Source organism: Pomacea canaliculata, linkage group LG5 (genome assembly GCF_003073045.1).
Source record: "Pomacea canaliculata isolate SZHN2017 linkage group LG5, ASM307304v1, whole genome shotgun sequence".
NCBI lineage: Eukaryota > Metazoa > Mollusca > Gastropoda > Architaenioglossa > Ampullariidae > Pomacea > Pomacea canaliculata.
In genome coordinates, this window is record NC_037594.1 from 24,524,654 (window position 1) to 24,547,072 (window position 22,419).

General features: G+C 38.4%; 1 protein-coding gene across 3 annotated transcripts in view; it reads right to left on the bottom strand.

The window, feature by feature from the left end:
• Window positions 1–49: 49 nt before the first annotated feature.
• LOC112564933 (calcitonin gene-related peptide type 1 receptor-like) overlaps window positions 50–22,419 on the bottom strand; it is a 40,489-nt gene continuing 18,119 nt past the window's right edge. For all 3 annotated transcript variants that reach the window (XM_025240088.1, XM_025240089.1, XM_025240087.1), the window contains exons 3-12: window positions 11,374–11,471; window positions 10,930–11,021; window positions 10,094–10,244; window positions 9,548–9,698; window positions 9,000–9,060; window positions 8,462–8,528; window positions 7,306–7,388; window positions 5,660–5,795; window positions 4,348–4,389; window positions 50–2,895 (exon numbers count right to left, since the gene is read on the bottom strand). In XM_025240088.1, the coding sequence (XP_025095873.1) occupies window positions 2,656–2,895; window positions 4,348–4,389; window positions 5,660–5,795; window positions 7,306–7,388; window positions 8,462–8,528; window positions 9,000–9,060; window positions 9,548–9,698; window positions 10,094–10,244; window positions 10,930–11,021; window positions 11,374–11,471 (1,121 nt within the window). In that variant the 3' untranslated portion in view covers window positions 50–2,655. The remainder of the gene's footprint in view (window positions 2,896–4,347; window positions 4,390–5,659; window positions 5,796–7,305; window positions 7,389–8,461; window positions 8,529–8,999; window positions 9,061–9,547; window positions 9,699–10,093; window positions 10,245–10,929; window positions 11,022–11,373; window positions 11,472–22,419) is intronic.

Below are 22,419 nucleotides of genomic sequence, written 5' to 3' on the forward strand. Positions count from 1 at the left end.
GCCTGTCTCGCACTTGCTTCTCTTGCGTGTATTCCATTTCTCTCACTGCAAAAATCTAAGACAGTTATAAGTACTGCTTAGGTCGTGTTACAGAAGTGTTTTACATAACTTGATAAAGAAATCTTGAGTTGTCAAAACTACATGTGCATTTCCAGACATTTTCAGACAAACCCGCGAAGATAGAAGTCCTACAAGTGTTCTATCTACTCTCTTGATGCCCCATTTGTATATTTATCTTTTCTAGCTCCCTGGTAATAGATAAGATCGGTTATAAGATGTCGAGTAGCTATTTGTTCATCCAGTCCTTCAAGTGGTCGATTCTATCTTAACATCTTCATTTGTAGTAGTGAATAATACATACAAAGTGATATATTTATAGAGAGAGAGCAAACTTCAGACACAATACTGACGCATGGGCAGTCCCCTCCCTGCAACTTTTATAACAGATATTGAGACTTTGTAGCTCATATAAATATAATATTCTTTACAGAAATTACAGTAAGGTCGCAATTAAAAGAAATTGCAGTCCACGATTGTAAAGTGATGTGAAGGATGTGCATTAATCATGAGAACAGAATAAGATCGCACAGGCTAACTCTCGAAACATGATTGACACAAAGCAGGTTGGTCCGTTGTCAAAATGTTCAAATCACCTCATGAAAAGTCTCCAACAAGTTTTCAAGGAATGCTCAACACCATTTCATATTTTCCTTCGTTTATTCCTACAAAGAATAACAATATAATCCGAAAAAAGAAGAGAAAAAGGCGATGAAGTGTATAAATAAAATAAAGACAAGAATACAGGACAATACTTTCACAATCGCTGATCAATCGTCATTGCGGTCGATCACTCAATGTACAATAAACAATGTTTGTAAACTAAAATAGAGCCTAAATTTTCACACCATTCTACACAGACGATCCACTCATAACAAGAAGTGAAATTTGTAATGACAAACTGTACAGAACCCAACTTCATTCCCTGTTCTTTGGTATCAGCTAACAACCACAGGCGTGGATGTCTTTTATTTTGAAGTCTTTGTGACAAAGCACAGAACAGAAACATTCAAGCATCAAAATACTAAAACAAGAAAACATTAAATGAGGTATTAATTAAAACATTTAAGATTTATAGTGTCGTTGTCTTCATTTTTCTGTTTATTAGAAGTTCTGTCTTTTGATCCTTTAATTCCATCCTTTCTTTCTAAAACAGCGATAAAATGAGGGCTGTGGTAAACTATTATTTACCTTAAAGGTATGTAAGTATACAAAACAATGATTAAGGCAGGAAAACAATCTGAAATTGCTGTAATAATGACCTGTAGATAACAATACAGATTACCTTTTCTGCATTATTAATTATCCCCTTTTCAAAATATTTGACGAAGCTAAATTATAATAGTTGACAAATAAGCTAAGTTGTCTGAATACCGTTTATAGATACACAAGTATCTAAATTAAAATAAAAACTGTCTTTTATTAACAGTTCTTAATCTTTGTTTGTGGGTTCATTTATTGTTTACTAACGTTTTAACAGTCTGAAGTAAAAAAGAATTACACATTCAATGTCGAAGCCTGTGACTATAATAGTTAAGATCATGATTGACAACAATGGATATATATATATATGTCAACACAGGATTCTGTTCGTTTACTTGTCCTTTTTCCACAGTCGTGCTTTCTATGTGAGAAATAAACGATTGCGAAGATGAAGTAGACAAAGTAGCAATGATAATCTCCATTCATACTTGTTACAAGAAAATTGTTTTGAACATTAACCTTGTTAATGAAAGTTCTCACAGGCTGACCTCTCGTTGAATGCAAGTATTACTTGTAATCATTCTAAAGTACCTACATGCTCATACACAAAAATTAATAAAAAAAAGCTTTAAACTGAGGTCCTGACAGTCTGTTTGTGATGCATAATACAAATATCAGTTTTAAAAGCGTGTGTGTGAGAGAGAGAGAGGTAAGAGGTGTAGGGAATGTAAGTAAGGTAGTTGGAGAGCTTGCTTGTGTAAAATGTTTCAGTTTCATTTAGCCATTGTCAAACCAAATGTAACCAATATATGTTTGCTGAAAACACCCAGTATGCATTTTCAAATGTATATTTCTTAGTACTATAAAGCCCCAAAACCCTCGCCGAATCCAACACATGCACAATGAGACAAGACAAGAACATTTTATTGTTTAGCCATCAGGCCCTAACAGGAGGGGGACATCGCCATGACTTTGCACATTTCTATTCATTACATAAAGATATACTGCAACATGTGTAACAGATAAAGCATACAATTATATGGTGTTTTGTTGTCTATCAGGCACATATATATATAGGTACTTAAATACTACTTAAACATCAAATAAAGTGCTAGCAAGGGAGAACAACAAATTATTATTACATACACAAAGAGAAGGAAAGAGAGATGCGATGTAACTTTTCTTTTTTTTTCTTTTTGGCCAAACCATATCGAAGACTAGAAAAAGCACATTGAATTTTGCCTACATCAGAGAATTCAACGCATTTGTCTGACTGAACCGGACTTTGCACTCGGCTCGCAAGAGAGTAAATGTCAAGTCATCTGTCAGACCAGCGGCGATACGACGAGCGATAATGTTGTTCTGCACATCCCACTTGCTCACTTGCCGACTCCGCTACACAAAGCTGCTGACTGTACTTCCGTTTCCGCTTGGACCTGATCCGTTCAGCTTTGCTGTCAGCAAAACAGACTTGCCTCGTTTTGAATCCTGCGTCCCGCCCTCGGTTCCGTAACGGCCTTGACCTTGCCTTTCTGTCATGACGTAAGTGTTGGTGGACAAGCCTTTCATGTCATTGTCCTTGCCTGCCAGACAGCCATGGTAGCGGCGCTTCGATTCCTTCAGGTGTGAGAGTACCTACAGAGGAAAATCAAATGAGACCATATCAGGTGGGGACACTCCCATTGGCTGGGGCCCGTAAAATGTACAACCGTGACGCATGCGTTGTCAACCTCTTTTTCGATGGCGAGGGATGTAGGGATGTATTTTACGATCAAAGTGAGGGTGTTCACAAAGATTTGCAAAAATCTTGCATTTAAATTAACTTATTTGTTTAAAAATAGCATTCTACTACACCGACAAGCAAAACTCATATTTTAAATATTTGTTATGGTACAAAATGTCATCAACAGGTTTTTAAATGTTTCTGATAACAGAAAATATTTGTAATAATCAAAATTAAATTAAAAAGTCGATCTTCATCTTTTTCACAAAATAATCATTATTGGCTGCAGGGGACAGAAAAGCATTTTAACTTTTGATGTAAATGCTTATCTCATTCTTTGGGAAGTAAACGGCAAGTAGATATAAGCAAACTGAAACAGGTATCATTAAATCGTTTTTGAAGCTGTCTCTAATTTATCTCTTCTTTCTTTTGATTGTTGTCTCCCCCTGCAACAACCACCTTCTGCTCGTGAACTACCTTTGCCCTCCGTTCATTAGCGCAAGCCTTTGATCTTTCTTGTCTGTGAAGAGCATCATGGGAAAGACCCATGTTTAGCCGGTAAAACTTCAAAGAATGTCTTCATGATTTCCACGTTTAATGATTGTAGGATGGAAACGGGTTACAGCTGCAGGTGTTAACACTCTTTACAAAAGTGTTAATATTAATGCGATTTCTTCCCTTGATACGACTTTCTTGTCGCCGGCTTATTTCTTTTGGAACTTTGTATATAGAGAAAATAAGAATGGAAGCAACTGAGGAAACTGCTATGAATTTCCTATATGGAACGCAGTATGGACAAAGAACAGCTGCCTCCAAGGTGGGTGAACATGAAATCCTTCTGGCAACAGGGAAACTGCACAAACTGGTCTGGTTTAGTCATGTGACCCCATGTGATATTCTGCTACTATTCAAAGAACCTTGTAAAATAGTCAGCGCCGAGGTGAAGAGAGAAAAGAACTGGCTGGCTGACCATGGAGGACTTGCTTACCACCGTCCAAGACAGACAGCCTTTTCGTCCACTGCATCTGTCCAGTTGCCCCTCATCACCTGGTACTAGTTCATGAATAACTGAATATTTCTAGCTACAAAAGCCTTATTTTTATGCAAAACTTTAGTTCCCTTGTCCACAGCTGTCGGGAACACTGGCATCGGTAGACAGGTCTTACTGCCATCAGCTTGAGAACTGAAGTCAAGACAATGGTCAAGCCTTTAGTGCAACGTTTGTCTACAAAGAAAAAGAAATTGTCCAATGCTAAAAGTCCTCTTTGAAGTGTTTATATTTTGGTGTTTATCTGTATATGTCTTTAGAGTATTTAAATTCCATTTTAGCTGAGTTCACATAAAATGTTAGGATGTTAACATACCTCTTTATTCATAAAGCAGAAAATGATAGCGACAATCGCTCCCTGAAACAAAACAAAAACACAAATATTAGGAACATCTATAAAACTCAGTAGAAACATAAACCAAACATATTACACTTTCTTTCTTTCTCTCTCTCTTATATATATATACCCACACGCACACGTAAAAATTGAATACACCATGAAAAATTTACTTCTGTCGGGCCTTGGATTAAGATTACTAAAGGAATACTTGGCGAAACACTGTAGTCAGCCCGCGGTCAATAACTAATTAATCTCGACCGAAGCTTGATGCTCTGGCACTGGGAAGCTATAATCATCTTCTAGACAATCTGGAGGATCACTGGATTCCTTCTCAGTCATGTTCTGTCACAGACGTCGAGCCTGGAATTCCGACTGGGCGGCAGCAGCAGAAATAGGGAGGAGGTCTGCTTGGGGAAGATGGAAGGGTCGAAGATTCATCAGGCACGTGACATCCAATACTTCCTGCGTCTGTGGTGATTTCCATTACACAAGTCTGCAGATATGCTGTGTTCCTGTAGCTTCAGGGGTCACTGCAGGACTCGCACCATTTTCTTTGTGTGTCACTTTTATGCTTGCTTCAGTGACATTCTTTCTTCTTCTTTATCTCTTGGGCTTTTACTTGTTCATCTCATTCTTGTTTACTTCTCCCCTTTTTTTCTTTTTCACATCTATTCTTTCATTCTCATTCTGTCTTTCTTTCTCGCTGTTCCTAGTATGCTTTTAATAATTATACATTATGAAATCGACTGTTTTGGTCTTAACACAGGTTGTTATTGAATTAATATATTTTTAATTCTTTAAGAAGTCCCAATTCTTTCAATGTTTGGTGTACAATGTTTGGTTAGTCCGTGAAGACAGTCTCGAGCCAGTTGCGTGGTAAAAGATTATATGTAGCTGTTAAGACTTCCTCCATGAAGGTCCTCCTAATTCAGGTCGATTTTAATATCCAGACAATAATAACTTTATTTATATTTAATTAAATTGATTTCCTTGTCTGATTAGGCAACGTCTGGATGCCCTATAAGACAGCCTTGCAAGTCTTCTCGACCTTTGACATCTTCTGCTGTATGCGCATGACAAAACTTTGTTGCCCATCAAGGATTAAATGTACATCTGTTGAACTCCAAGCTTCTAACTTACTTTTCTGAAGAAAATGTCAACAAAGTCCTCTTTATAAATTTGGTCGCCAGATGAAATCGGATATAAACATAGAGCTAAGTGTAGACGCACAACGAGAAGTCGGGAAAGGACAGAAGCGATGTGAACAAACTGACGACGAATTACTTACTTGAGAGTTTTTGATAAAAGCCGCAAAAATTTCGTAAATGTTAGCTGCTTGGCTGGTGATGGGAGGACTGTAGATGATTAGGAAAAGGTGAAGACCAAACAGTGGCACCAGAACCGCCGTTGCTTTCAGCGCGCGCCTGTTACAGTCAGAATATAGAATCTTGATGGAGCTTTCTTCACGAAGCAAGCATTTAAAATATGTTAAGACACTTACTAAAAGTTAGATATCAGAATCACTCAATAATGGTGTTATACGATGTAGCTTGTGACTTGTGAAACTCAGACTAAGAAAGAAAATGAAATTCAGTTTGTATTCGGTTAGCATTTTATTTTTTTACTAAATCATATTTTCATGCAGATGTAAAAAAAATCCATTTACAACCGTTTCTTTAAATATTAAAACAGATATCCACTTGAATTTTTAATGCGCACCTTGAAATGAAAGATGTAATAGCAAAACAATGGGAGCCCTCAGTCATCTGGTAATTTAGATATTAATATTGACAATACTCTGCTTACTTCAACAATTTTCTCAGTTGTTGAATGGATGTCAGTTTTTATTTAATTCAAATGACCGTAAAACGTGAATAACTTTGCCAACTTAGATTAAATGTATTTGATTACCTATGTACATTTCTGAAGATTTTTTTTTTTTTTTTTTTTTGTATTAGAGTAATATGTAATTGTGTCCCCTTAGTTTTTTTATTATTTTCAACTTATTTAATCCTGATTATGTAATATGTCTTTGAAGTACTGATATTGTAAATATTTTTGAGAATATAAGACTGTACAAAAATAAACAAACAACAAAATCCTCCCAAAACAAAAACAAAATTTCTCATCAGAGACAAAATAAGACAGTAGATGTGGATCGATGATGCCATTCGAAGTTTGCTCAGATGTAAAGATACAAACTGAAGTTAGCAACAGAACTTTCTTTTTCCCAGCTCATCAGGGAATAACAAAAACCTGTTCAACGACAGTGATTCATTAACGACCGCCTGCTTCAAAGACCGAAGAGAGGTAAGCAAGACATTTTATGTTTCAATACGGAGTAGCGTCCCTTGCAATATGTCAGCTTCCCATCTCCTTGTCTGTCAGAAAACACTGTATAGTGACAGAACTGTGTATATCAGGCTCGGGGTGTCTATAAAAACTATTTATCAAAACGAGTGTTCAAGCAGTTTTCACTTTAAATATAGAATGTGTTTGTACAATATTTGTATTACTCAAGATTTTATTGATGAATAATTTTTTTTTAATTATTTCTGATAGTGAATGCTACACTTTAGTGAATAACTTGAGTTGCAGAAAGTAGTTTTCTACTTGTGCTTAAGAAAATTATTTACAACAAACAATGAAATTCCATGACGATGATTATAAGGTAAAATATTCGATATGAAGAAAAACTGAAGAAACATATAAAGGGGAGGCAAGGAGGGGATATAAAGGTACACGCTCATTTCAGCAGATTTTTCTGATTTTGTTTTTGTTTTTGTTTACACATTTAATCTGTTTGACACAACCTCTAGCATACAAAGGCAGATTTGATGTTCTCCGAGGCTATGGTGGCCTGGCAAAGAATAGAAAGCCTCGGAGGATGACGAGTTTATAAACAAAGTGTCAGTCAGCCTGTCGTTTATTTACCTGTAGTTGCTAGGCTCGTTGGGGTGGCTCTGCAACTGCATGAGAAGGATGCGCAGTATAGACAGGAGGAAAACCAAATTCACCTGCAAAAAAAAAGAGTTTGCTCTTCATTCCTAAATACAACAAATTTGTTACATCAAAGAAACAACGAGAGCCTTACTGTACTGTCTTTGTACCATGTTTAAAGAGTTATATATATAATTAAAATATGAATTGGAATCTATGTTTTATATATACATTTTATTACATACTAGTTCGTAATTAACATGTAGAATTATATAACATAATTTTAATTCATGTCTAGAGGCTTTTCACTTCCACAAACTGGTATTTACAAAAAAAAAATTTAATATAGTAAGTTTATTTACTAAAGTGGATGACACTGACTAGAAAACTGTTAAGAAACATTAAGAAAACTAAATGCATTCTATAAAACAAAGCTTTCGTAAAATTCGACACAAACAAATGCTTCCAGGAAAGACTTTCACATTTGAATTAAAATTTGTACAACAACACCTGACCGTACATCAAACAACAGCTGAAGAATTATTTTTTTCACAAAGAGAAACAGGAAAAGTAAAAAAAAGAATAAATAGCACACAAACAAAGGGAATGAAACGCAATAGACATAAAAAAGAATTGTAAAGACGGAAATTTCAAACTTGCTTTGTTTTGAGGCATTTAGTAGTAGAAGTTTACAGTTTATCTGTTTGTAAAGGAAGAGATAAGAATATTGCCATGCTATTAATTACTTGGCTTGCATTGTCTTCATCCTTGTGATCTTGGCACCGACGCCGAAAACAAAAGTTTTCTTTAAGTTAGTCATGTTTCACGGGCAGTTTATAAAGTTTATATGAGCAAGTCAACAAGATACATCTTAAAAATAACATGCATGCTTTGTTTTAGGGAAATATCGGCAATTTATTTCTCCATGCTTTCTCTGCCACCAAAATGTGTTGTGCTTCTTCACTCCTATCCTGTTGATGTAGAGTTGAAACCATGTAAAACATAATTTTAGTTCCATGAGCCGAGTGTCTCGCATCTCTTTTTTTTTTTAATATTGTCCACGGCCTCAAGCCACGAAGGGAAAGAAAAAATCCAAGTTTTAATTCCAAAGCTCAGCTGAGACATTCGTTCTCACAGTCTTTGTACTTACAAAAATACACAGTAGATTAGGTATGTACAGGATCCACTCGAAGCCTTTGATGTTCCGAACCCAGCATCTGCAGCGAAGTAATACAAGAAATGAGATTTATTGCGAACGGACAAAGAAATAAACAAATAACAAATTAACAAAGAACCAGTTACCAAACCGATGCAGAACAAATTAATTAATACAGAAAGGAAAGAAGGAGAAAAACAGTAATATCCCTCTTATCTTTCATAATCTCCATTTACACAGGTAGCAAACTCTTGCATATCAAAATGTAGATGAGTCTTAAGTCTATATATAACCTGTGTAGTCTCTTGTGGAGAGGATGAGTGCAGTTCACACACACACACACAGGTGCGCACGCCAAGATATAGATATATAGAGAGAGAGACTGGGGAAGCTAGCGATAATGGTTGCAAACCACTATACCTGTCTTACTAAATAAACAATGTTTTTGAAGATAGTCTTAGACTTTCACTATGACCGTGTATTCTCTCTCTCGTGCACACACACACACAAACACACGCGCGAGCAGACATACCCGCTGTCTTTACGCACAGCTCGAATGATGACGTAGACAATGACCGGTACCCAGGTGCACCCTGTATGAAGCAATCCATAGTTAACTTGGCAAGTAATCAACACAATCTTTTATTAATGTTAGTTAATATTAAATAATTCAAAGTGAATTTTCTGCGAACAAAAGTTGTTTTTCAAATAGCATTAACAGTTTATTGTTTTAAACATTGAGAGAACTGGCTACTCAAAAAGCTGATTAATGAACAACTAAATTGCTTATAAATATAAAAGCCAAATAAACAATAAAGTAAAATTGTATATTTTATATATATAATTGTCTATTTTATGTGAAATTCATCAGGAAACTGCAAACAACTGACTGATATAAATTCAGTAAGTTAAAAACATCATACAGACAGATCATATAGTAATATGATAGTGTGAGATGCGCCAGCACCAAAAACAAAGTTCAGGTGAAGTAGCAAATTTCCAAGCAAATATCAAGTGTGGGTTGGAAGATGGATTTGGATAAATAGCCTTAAAACATCCATCAGCAGATCAAGGTTTTACCCCAACCGACGATGTAGTAGGGCAGAATGGACTTCGGGGTCTCGAACGCCCGCACGATGAGTCTGTGCAGGTGAAATCCTTCTAGAAACATCCAGCAGAAGTTGCTCATCAGTGAGTAACGAGTTAGCACATACAGCACTTTGCAGCCGACCTGGCAAAAGTTAGAGACAAAATAAAACTGACATTATTTACTGACTGACATCTTACACTGATTAACTAAGGTATTAAATACATTTTGTGTTTTAATTCTCTTAAGTTCACTGATTACTTTGACTCTGCTATGTGTAAATTTTCATTAAAAATAATTCTGGTTCTATTTCTATCAGTATTTTGTTTACGTATGCAGTTGATATAAAGCCTAAATTTTAAATATAGTTATTAATTAGTCTAGGAGTCTGTGCTGAATGGTGGATGTAGAGAGGATGGGTAGGAATTTATGTTTCACTCCTAGCCAGCAATTAAGGTTGTATCGTGGCAAACCCTGTAAACAGATGCCATATGAAAAAGAACAGCCTGCCCTAGACGAGATGTGAACCCACGGCATACCATGTCCTTCCGAATGATGGTGTCACGGTCCTGGTTGTGAAGGCGGTCGTTGTAAATCAGGTTCTGCCACAGTATCCAGACGATGTTGGTGACGATAAAGGAGATGAAAAGATGCAGGTGGATCTGAATCCGGTGCTGCGAGCGCAATTTCCTGCACGTGCGCACACACACAACCACGCATTCAGACGAGCACGCACGCACATACATTCATTTATGCAAACACTTTAAAAGAGGAGAACATTTTTTTTTGAGTCATCTTCGAAACATTTCTCGAAAAAACTTAATACAGATAGCTAAGGCATTTAAGAAAAACTTTCGGTCATTTGATTTCAAATAAAACTCTTGGTTTTTTTTTAAATGAAAAACTTTCATGTAGTGTTATTGAGATTGTGTCTTTAGAGAAAGTTTTGTGGAACACCACCCAGCTCATCCTTGCTATTGCACCCTCAGGGCAGGAAACTGCAAAAAAATGAACCTGTCTTGAAGAGGGGTTTAAAAATATTTTATCTCATAAGGCTGCTTAAGGGAAGCCGAAAACGACCCGAGGGTTCAGGCAACGGCTGAATCTCATCATGAAGTTGATATTCACAGAAGGTGAGGGGAGAGCTTCAACAGTCAATGATCTTTGCTCAGCCACTCAGTTCCAAAGGAGTTTGTTCAAATGGCAAGTATTAATCTTGCATTTATTTTGAAAATAATCTGTTGACCAAAGTGTACCAGAAACAACAATGTGAACTATTCAGTGAGTGAATGAATGTATTTACAGGTAGACCCTTGATAATGTCTGTCTCTTTGTTTATCCTAACCAATGCCTGCAGGTCTATAGTAATGTTTACCTATAAGAGAGAAAGATTGCACAAGAGGGAACCAGCAGGAGCAGACTTATTACGTTGCACGTGACAGCCACGTAATGCACGGTCCGAAAATCCTAGAAAGAAAAGAAAAAACACACTTTAGCAAACTAATATTTCAGATGTTCAGACCTTGGTCATGTTCAGCTCCAAAGCTGACGAAACGCATTCAACCATTCAAAAAGACCAGACTTATCAAAACTGGTTATTAAGCAACTGCCAGTTTATTTAACATGGCGTGTCTTGTATGAACAACAAATCTCCTTTCTCCAATGAAAGTGGACCAAGGCGATGATCAATTGGCCAGTCAAACTGGCATTCATCTTTTTGAAGTTTTCTCAATTTGATCCGTCAATCATTTGAGACCCTTGAGTGAACACTGATCGTAGTGGCAGAATACAACAAATGACATCCCAGACCTCCCCTTACCTCAATCCGCACACAGGCTGTGTAATCTGTCCACTCCTGTAGGGTGTTCTCCACCTGCCACCACGTGCCGTTCTCTGTGCATCTCTTGTAAGCACGTGCTGTTGAAAGAATCATTTCGATTGGCCAAGATGCTCATACACAAAGTTCATTACATACACACGTAATGCATGCTTATGGTCAGGACATTGTCACAGTGGTCATCGTTCTGAAAAAATATGAGTCTGAAACACCTTAAACACAAAATTATAATGCTAGAAGGACAAAAAGAACTACGAAGATAAAGGTCTTCCCTAAAAACAAAAAAAGAGTTGAAAGGCTCAGTTCAACAAGTTCAAACGATGGGAGTCAACGTGCTCTCAAAACCAGATCGTCTGCCGGGGTGGACGAAGTCAGTGGGGGTCCTCATTGGCTAGAAGGCCGCTGAACTCGATTATGTTCTGGTCTAAAAGAAGCAGGCAAGAAAAAAATGACATAATGGGTCCATTGACGTCTGACATCCTCCATCATCATCGTCCTACCCAGACATCCCACTTGCTGCAGCTGTCATTGCTTTCCTGTTCACTCTGAGAAGCGAAAATTAGGACAAACAGCCACTTGGCTCAAGTGTTTTGGTCGAGACCTGTGCCAGCATGATAAATGTAGGACCACCAGATTCCCGCTGGCAAGATGACACGACACTTTGGGTAATGTCTCAGGATCGTGTCTGACAGTCAGCGAAACAGCTGCTTGCCTTTTGCTCCCCTTCCTCCTCCATCAACCCCCTTTGCGATCCTCTCTGGATCCCCTTCCTCCTCCATCCACCCTTTTGCGACCTTCTCTGGATCCCCTTCCTCCTCCATCCACCCATTCTCGACCTTCTGTGGATCAAAAGTCCAAACAGGCCATTAAGGAGTGCCAGGATATCAGCCGACAATGGCAACCTGGCGATGCCTGAGAACAGCCTGGAGCTGTGGTGATGACGAGAACTTTTTTTTCCATCTTAAATAGAGAGGAGGTCGTAAGAAATGTCGCCGGTGGTCTGGAAACAACTGCATTGTTATTTTTCTAGAGGTCGTGTCTAATCAGTCAAACCGACAGTTCTAGATCACCTGGTTCTTAGACACGCTATTGGTTCGTGACATGGTGGGAGTATGCACCACCTACCTGCACTCCACCATCTAGTTTGAGCACCTTGTTGCACTCACCACAGAACACACGGCAAGAGTGGACCACAATCTTTCATTGATCTTCGTGAAGAATAGGAACACTTTTTTACATCTTGAACGGCTGTCAGGTACGCAGCTCTAACATTACCTGTCAGATTGATTGACTGATAGTGGGTTTTGCTTAGAAACCGATACTTTACACGAGTATTTATTAATTCGTATATAACAGCATCATTTTAACTTGTAAACAAAGGTGGCGGCATTCACAAATATCACTCTGTCTACACAACTCTAGTTAGAGCATCCCGCTGATGGTCGTTGTAAGCTCAGCTTCCTGTCCATTCACAATGACCGCCAATAGCAAGCTGGCCCTGACAGTTCAACATGAAACTTTCTGAAGAAATTGTAGAAAAAGAAATGAGAGTCTGAAATCGATACTGCTGATACACTAATCTAAAGTCTAAGTAATGGCGAGAAGGCGCAGATGTGGAAGTAGAAATAAAATGGTTCAAAACAAAAAGAAGGAAAGTAGTGCAGACACGGAGGTCAGTCCAGGAACATTGCAAATGTCGCGACAGATATTATTAGACAAACAACGACGCAGATCGTCGGTTAAAGACAGGGATTGGCAGAAAGTATTTAGCTAGGCAAAGAAACCATTCTCCAATTATGTTTATCGAAAAGTAAATAATTATGAGAAAAAGAAGAAAATATGCTTCGACAGAGGGACTGCAACGTCAAAGTAGAGAAATAAAACATAGGTTGAAACATTGGTAAAAGATAAACTCTTGTGTTACTATCAGAAGAGATGTCAATATGAAAGTATATAGCCGATAGATAATTAATTGTACATCGGACGTGAACTTGGGAGGAATCTGTAAGTATCAGAGGTTCATTAAAAAAACAGCTCCTTTACCTTACTCTTCCACTCTCACCTTCCTCAGATTCTCACCTTCCTTCCCAAGGATAACTCCGTCATACGATCGTCAGCGTGGGCGTCAGCTAAACTTGGTGTGTGGTCATGTGATACCATGATGAAAGAAACTCTACCCGCCACATGGAGAGCTGACACCTCCAGGTTGATTGGATATCGTGTGAAGGAGGCCAGAGACCATGACCCTTGCTACTTAATACTCCCCTACACAAGTGCGAATCACAAACATTGAAAACAAATATTTATACCTGATGGCGACTCTCATGACTTGTTTTGTTTGTTTTGTTTTTTTGTTTTGTTTGTTTGTTTGTTTGTTTGTTTGTTTGTTTGTTTGTTTGTTTGTTTGTTTGTTTGTTTGTTTGTTTGTTTGTTTGTTTGTTTGTTTGTTTGTTTGTTTGTTTGTTCGTGTTTTATGCCGGGCCAGCAGCTAGGGCTATCTCACGGCAAGACTCTCATGGCCATGTCACACACACACTCCTCGGTATCTTACAGCTCTTGAGGGAAACCTAATCCTACAACAACTCTGATATTGCAGATAATGTTCTGAGACTGAGAAACAATTCAAATTCCTACTTTAACTTTAACTAGAACAGTTCATCAGTGTTTCCATACAGGAGTTCTCTCATCCCCATCTTTACTCCTTTATCTTTCTCTCTATCTCTTTACACGCCTTGCTACCCATCAAACCTTAGCATCCTCAAGGCGGCATGCTCGTGTTGTACATCCTTCAGTCTCCTTAAGATACAGACTACAGACAAGCTCAGTCCAGCCACTGGCCATCTCATCAGTCACTTGCCTCCACCGCCTGTCTGCACGAGTATCACCCCCGCTGGTGGCCTGCGAGGCGGTGATGAAGTGGTCCGCCCGACCAAGTATTAACTACAGTCATTCGTAAGCAAGCGCTTGCACGACTGTCTTCAGGCCCAGAAGAGTTCTCAACTCTTCTCAAACTAATAAGCCTTTACCCACACTTTCAGATCCTAGCAACTATTTCTGCTAGAGGTGGGACAAACAAATTCAACTGACTCAAAGTCGATTGTGGCCAAACCCTGGCATGTCCTCCACCCTTTGTCTCGGTATACCCGTGACTGAATTCCACAATCCTCAGGGTAATGTAAAACGTAGAGAAAGAGAAAAGGAAAGAAAAAGATTTAAGACTAACATGTTAACAAGGTAACAACATAACATTTATTTGTTGTTTGAGGAGAAAAACCACACTAACCCTGACACCAGGTTGGAACATTCGCGTACAAAATCCTCAGTAAGACGTTCAGCAACAAAGTGACACGTGACTGCCATGTAAACAATCCTCCACCTCACCACTTTGCTTGTTTTTCTAACCAGCAATCTATCTCCAGTCCCCTGTGGAACCTTCGTGAAACTTTGTTGTCAACGCGCAAACAACTCGGACACAGCTTTGTGCCCCTGTGGTCTCCATTATTTGATTTTCATTTCGCATGCAGCCACCAGACCCCCCAGAGAATCTCCACACGAGTTTCACCAGTGCTTCATTTGGCTTGACACGATCAAATAAATATCACACAAATGCTGATCGCAGAGTTTATTTCTGTTCACAAGGAGACGAATTTAGAAGGTTCTAATCTAAGCATGTACGAAACTTCGTTTAACTTTTTTCCTGTCCCTCCTTTCCTACCACTGAAGACCTTCCATTGAACCCTTAAATCATATTTACGGTAACTTTTATTTTCCATTTTATTAAACATCGTTTTACAGAACAGTAAGTCCAAAAATAATTGTATTTTGAATGGGATACTATGTACATTAAGACTATAATATTCTTTTAATGATTATTTTTAACGAAACCAAGAAAACACAAAGTTATATTTCTGACGACGAGAAGTGTGAGGGAAAGATATTATATTAATAATAACAAGACTATTATTGTTTTGTTTGCAATATTTCTATCACACACTCACTCAAAAGAAATCAAGAGAGAGAGAGAGAGAGTGAAATGGTAATGCTAAATTATTTCTTTGTTTCTTTATCTTTGTTAATTATATTCTACTGAGGACACTAAATATGTCGACAGAAAATCCATTTAAAGAAAAGTAAAAGTGTGTATATGTATATGGAGACGAAAGAGTTGTTGTTGTTGCTGCTGTTGTTGTCGTTGCTGCTGCTGTTGTTGTTGCTGCTATTGTTATTTTTTCTGTTGCTGCTGCTGCTGTCGGTAATGTCCACGTGGCTTTAATACTCAGGGTTAACCAACAAGTTCTACCCGGGTTCAGAAAAACCCATTTTAGCCCGCACTTGGTTGGCCTTTTATGCCTCAATAAATTTGAATGCTAACTCTAAAACTCCAAGAGAAGGACGATTTTCAAAGAAAAGGTTCTAACTGGATTAAAATTGATAGAAAGAATAATAAACCAAAGCAACTATTTTGTAAAACAGTTTTGGAGTGATTAATTTCACATTTCACGCCCACTCCGCAAAGGAAACAATGTTCACAATCAAAGAAAACCCAAGCATATTATATGTGCCGGAGGCGAGATTTGAACTCACAATCCCCTTTCCTCATCGTCTTGGCGCCAGCCGCTGTACCTTTGATGTAGAGCTGCATCTTTCCCCTCGTTTTCCAAAAAAAAAAATAACAATTTTCAGCAGTTTACTGTAGTGGCTGACATTTAGTCAAATATTATTTGATATTAGTTTATCGAGTAAACGCGGAAAGCACTCGGCAGAACAAGGACATCAAGACAGTCCAACGGTCAGCTGTTGTTGTCGTCAGTGCCGTCGGCGTGGAGAGTAGAGGCAGTCGCCGGTGAGCGTGAGAAAGAGGAAAGCTGCTGACGACATAGAACAGTGCCAGAGGTCAGGTGTGACCTCCACGTTCCCCGCCGTCAGCACTTCCGTGTGCTGCGACGACAAATCCTGCGCAACGACTGTCGTTTATCTTGCCGAGGGCCTCGGCGCCGAGTAATTCTCTCTCAGAAATTATCGGCTTCATCAACTGGCTCGCTCCGCGAAGCGCGGGGTCTGGTGGAGTCGCGGGCCGAGCGCCAGCTTGAGTGGCTTGACAAGAAGGCGAACACAATTAACATCCCCCCCGGGGGGGGAAGAGCTGGGCCTGTGCGGCTATGTGCAGATTTACTAAAAGCTTTTCGTCGGCAAAAGAAAGCAGAGGTGAAAGTCAAGACTCGTCCCATGTGACCATGATGCTTTGCGATACTTTTTTTTTTTTTTTTTGGAGGATAGAGGTGTGTGGTAACGATTTAGATTGGATGATAATGCTTACTTTCATCTTACTGCAGTCAGACATTTTAATTGAGGTTTTTAATTAACATACATTTTTAAACTAAAAATAGTTAAGCTAAATACATTTGTCTGGGAAAAGAAAAACCTACAAAACAGAATCTTGTCATCCAGAATTGTGTAGAAACTGTCCAGACCTCCCACCCGGTGTAAGAGTGAGGTGTTGCTATACTCGCCCTGACACCCTTTCCCCAAAACTCCTTCTGTCTTTTGTATGACTTTTGTCTGCTGCTGTGATCTCACCCCTAACACCAAACATCTTTTATCACTCATAACAGCTTCGTCTTCAAATTGACAGCAATCGCTGCCGTGACCTGCCCCTTACCTCTGACCTCTACAAGTTCATCAGACAGTGCATGTGATCGTTATGCTGCCAGCAAGCTCCACAGCTGCATTTATTGTAGAAATGTATCCTGGCGGGGATTAGGGGGAAAGATGCTGGGGAGAAACCTCTTGTTAAAAATACCGCACACCCTGGGTAATAAATTCTGGTAAGGTGAGATGCAGAAGACCATTTCTGCCACGTGTTTCTTTCCGAGATAAAACAGAGATGTGCATTGTTCGTGGAAAGACTAAAAATTGGAAGGAAAAAGTTTAAAATCGTGGCCATAAAATGAAGTTGTTTTGACCATGGAGAAATTGTATAAAAACAACAGAAAAATATATTTAAAAGATATTTCTTGTTCCTGAATATATAACCTGTAAAAAGTAGGAAAGCTGTTGCTACTGAAGACGCAGAGCCCTTCCCAACCAGTCTTCCTATATTTAATGATAATGAGTAAATTTGGCCAAAATGCCTTAAAAACTGTTGCAGCATTTGATAAGAATCCACTTCAAAAACATCCGCGAGCCAGAGACCTTCCTCCAGATGATCCTCAAGTGCCAATTAAACTTGATTTACCGCCAGGTGATGGGTTTGTTTGGGAGAGGACTCTCAAGCAAATTATTCAAAGCAGTCCAAATTTTCTTTCAGATATAAAGATATAAGATATAAATCGGGGCAAAAAAGCTGACTCCAGGCTAATTACTCAGAGCTAGTCAAGAATAAATTAGCTTAACGAGAGTTTGTTTATAGTTTCTTGACTATCGTATCGTGTGTATACGCGCGCATAATTAATGTTTATATTTTTACAAGTTTTGTCTTAGAAAATCGAGAAAGGAAAATAGAGAGCTGTTGACATCAGATACAAAATCTCAACACCTTGAAAACCGAGTATGACAAACACTGAGTGTACACACACGCGAACATGCATACATATACATTCATGCACCTGTAAACAGCCACCAACTGAATGCACGAGAGACATTCATAAAAACACAAGACTGACCGACATGCGCACACACACACTTTCTTTCTACCTCTTCCTCTCTGACCTTCTCCACAACATCGACAGCTAGAAACTCCTGAAACACAAAAGGAAAGGAAACGACTTTTTCCCCAATATCCTCCCCACAGAAAAATAAAGTCCCGCAGTTGCAGGTGATGAATGCGCTGTCGTCCTCACGTGCACGCCTCTAACGGCCTTAAAATAACTTCTCGTAAATTTTGTGATCTTGTGATCCTCCCAACCTTGTGGAATGCCACAAAGGAGTCTTCACAGTGACTGTGTATACATCTTTACTGGGAAAATAATCATTTAGTCCAGACTTCCTGTTATTTTACCATTCTACTCGCAATGCTTGTGTTTGTTCTTGGACCGTTGATCCTTACTGAAGGTAGACAATTTGTGTCTGTCCGCACAGTAAATTAACAACAGAAAGCAAAAACAAATAACAGAACAAATAACAGAAATAACTTATCATTGCTTCTGGTGCCACACATTTAGGCATGCAAGCATCTGATTTATCTTTGTTCAACTTTTTCATCGCGATGCTCAATTTGTAACATCTGTAGCAAAGTGCCAACAGGTCTGTGAAAACCACAAACCTTTCTTCTTTTGCTTAAATAATGAAGCGAGGTAACTACTTCTGTGGAAACACACTTTCTTTTCACACTTTCTCTTTGTTTTTTTTTTTTTTTTTTTTTTTTTGTAATGTAGATTTTTAATGAGGAACATACAATAACTGTTGCTTTAAACTTCAGTTTAAAATGACTAAAGAAAATGTTTTAGAAGGAAAAAATATGATTTGAACGCTACTTTCAAAAATGAAAAATAATCTGTTTTCAAGCTATGAAGTTTTAAGACTTGTCTTTCTTTTGAAAGAAATATTATTATCTATAATTTTCTGTCAAGAGTACATAATTTACCATCCAAGAATTTAACTAGTTAAAGGGATTGTAAAGGCAAAATAAAACTGTTTAGAATCGCGTAAAGAGTAGGATAAATTTGAATGTCGTCTATTTATATGTGTGTTCATGTGGAAAACGTTGAAGGTTTTTAGTAGAATGTTGTGTTTAATAAGAGAAATTACACGGGACTCTTTTTTTTTTGCTTCCACGAAGTCTCGTTCTCCGTCACGTGACCCTATGACGTGTGGTTTCCATAGTGACAACCATGCCTCGAGAATGTGCTGCACCCGATTGCCACGAAAAGATGGAAAAGATTCAAAATTGTCTTTTCATCAGTTTCCGACAGACAGAGCCTTACAAGCCTTACACACAGAGTGCGTCATACGATAAAATGACGTCAAATCTTCGCAATGACCTCAGACACTTCGTGTGCGTGTGACGTCATAAGGAGACTGATGTCATAAGGAAAGTAACAAAGGAAAAAAAAACCAGAGAGATAAACAAATACATAAGCCCTGAATTCAGAACGAGAGCATGTCCTTTCTCCATCAGCGATATCGATGATCATCAGTCTTGCCCTCTGTTGCCAGTCTACATCAAAGTGGACATCACTCTACTCTGGAGATATTCAACTGAGGTCTTCCCCATTGATTTTTCCAGAAGTAACTGCCCGAAAATCAAACGAGTCAGTTCTCAAAGTCTTTGCCAAATCTTTTGATCCTGTCTTGTCAAGATGGCAATGATTTTTTCCCACTTTTTTTCTATGTGGACCTCTTTAACATTCTGATCATGTATTTAACAGACTTTTTTCTCTGTAACTTTACCATCTCTTTGTAATGGAGACACACCTCTGAGTAATGCTAGAGTGTCACAAGACCCCGTATGTTATTTTTTAACCTAAATGTTTCACTAGAATGTTTGCTTGCAAATGGATTTCCAACTTTTCAATTTGTCCTTCTACCAAAAACAATTCTTCATGCTTTGCTGTCATCCCGTATAAACCTGTTGCCTCACTGGTGTTGCTTACCTTCCTTTCTTCTAATTTTTTTTTTTCTTCAGTCTCAGATATTTCTTTAAACTTTTTCTCACTGACTTCCCATTAACCTTAACAAAGAATTTAAAATCTTGTGCTCTCTCACTACTTCACCAAGCTCTTTTCTGTCATGCTTATCACAAAAGGGCAAAAAGATTTCATTCGGAGTCTTCCTCTTTAGCCACACATTGCTAGGAAAAATACCACCTCCTTGAATAATAAATATGTCTTTATGAAATTTTACTTTATTTTGAAGTTTTTATTAAATATTTTTCCACCTTTATTATTTAGTAAGAATTGTCTTGGATATTACTTTTCAGAGAGCTAAGAAATCCTGATAAGCCGTTGAATGTAAACAGCTTGTTGTCTGAAAGTAAGATGATGACCCAGTCGTAAACTTCCCAAGAAACTTTTAATTACACCATAGTAAAAATGTTGTGTTTATATCTGTGAGATAGCACTTGCAAGATGTCTTCTTTTATTGGTATTTTCGCATTAAGTACAGATAGAAAAAATAATTTCCTTTTTTACACACCTTTCAATTTTCTCAAATGCGTACAGATAAATGTCAGTTTGAAGAGCATCATAAACTTTTGTCTTCATTCAGATGTCTGCAATCTCTCTCTCACTCTCACTCAATCGTTCACTTTCTAACTCTCCACCAGCTGGACTTCTTCCTCTAACACTAACTTATCAGGATGCAAATATTTTTATGAGGTACCGTGAGACAAACAGGCTGCCCTGTGAAAACTCCCATCTGGTAATGGAGACTAAAAGTCGCCCTCGGACACAGACAAAAGGAGTTGCAATACATCCACATATTTCGTTTAGTGGCTTCTCTCATGACAATAAAATCCACTTCCAGGGACCAACAGACTCGCTTTTATCACTTCCTCTTGAAACATTTAGGCAATACTCATTATCTTTCCCTCTGTCTCTCCCTACCCTCAAAACGCGTACACTCATAATGTAGCAGTAGTAAAAATAATAAAGAACCTAGGGTACGTGGTCATCAGCTGTGGGACTCAGGAAGTATTAGTGATAACGAACGGTCTAGACATTATTTTAAACGGTGATAAAGTCGATGATGAGGAACACATCCGTCCTTTACTTTAGCGAACTCATCAGTGACTGTCAGCAAAGCTGCATCAACACGATGGCGGTGAAGAAAGTGGATGGACCAGGAGGCAGGACACTAGGTCAGATGGTCATCTACACCATTCGAACGATGGTACGTACATCAAGAATTTCAAGCAAAGATAATGCAACAGGCAAAATAATCATATAGCAGACACAGCACTTACAGTTGCAGTAAAAAAGATTCCAGCAAACAACAACAAAAAAAACAAAAAAAATCCGCGGAATCAGGATGTCTAACTATGGTGTCTGTCTGTTGGTCAATGAAGAAAGAAACTTCTAGACACAGACATTGGAAAGCAGTCTGTATCAGTAGCAGGCGCTGCAGCAAAGACAATGAGAGATGGGGAAGAAATGTGTTTGTGTGTATTTGGTTGCCAGTGTGAATGTATGTGTGCACGAGGACATTGTGATATTACCTGTGTGCCTCTCCCCTTCCTCTCAAAATATTAGCTAAAGTGACAAGACGAATGATGAAGTGAAAACCACGTTTGATGCCCGGGTTTTTGGCCAAGCAAAAGCATTAATGTGCAGTTGAGGCAACCCTCTGTTGACATTCCTCTCCAGGCATCAAACCGTGTTTGCAGGGGGTCCATAGTCTTCGTCCACAATCCTCAAAGCACGCTCTTATTCAAACCAATCACTTGTCCGTGTTTTGCAGATAAACTGATAAACTAAGATCTGCTAAGCCTCCTATTTAACTTCATCTCTCTTTTCTCTCCCTCTCTCTCTCTTCCTCTTTCTCCCTTCTTCCTACTCTGTCCCTTTCTCATTTATTCATTAAATATGTTCGATCCAACTGCAAGCTTCCAGTGATGGCAAACTATCACATTATCTCACATTTCAACTTTAATTTCTTTCAGGACTTACTCAACTGGAAGCTATTACTTCTTGGTATCACTAGCCTACTCCAGCAACATGCGGGTGGCAGAGATTTTCTTTTTAACCTCTCTGGATCGGAAATTGGGTTTTGCTTCCTCGGGCAAAAAAAGGAGACAAACATGACAGTGCCTTTGTGTCCTCGACTCTTCACTGCAGACAACTGTTTTCTTCGAGTAGCTGTATTCTTAATTCCTAAACTTTTTGCCTTCCGACTTAATATACACTGTGGTGACTATCTACATCCACATCTTATTCTATATTTATATCTTGTTCTAGAAGTAGTAGTATTAGAGACAGCTGATTAGGTAAAAAGTGGTGTCTGTTGTCAGTTGTATTAGAAAGTCGTCTGTCTACACTGAGTCATGAATACCAATGAAACATCTGAGACAATATTCAAGTCCTTCATGAAGAC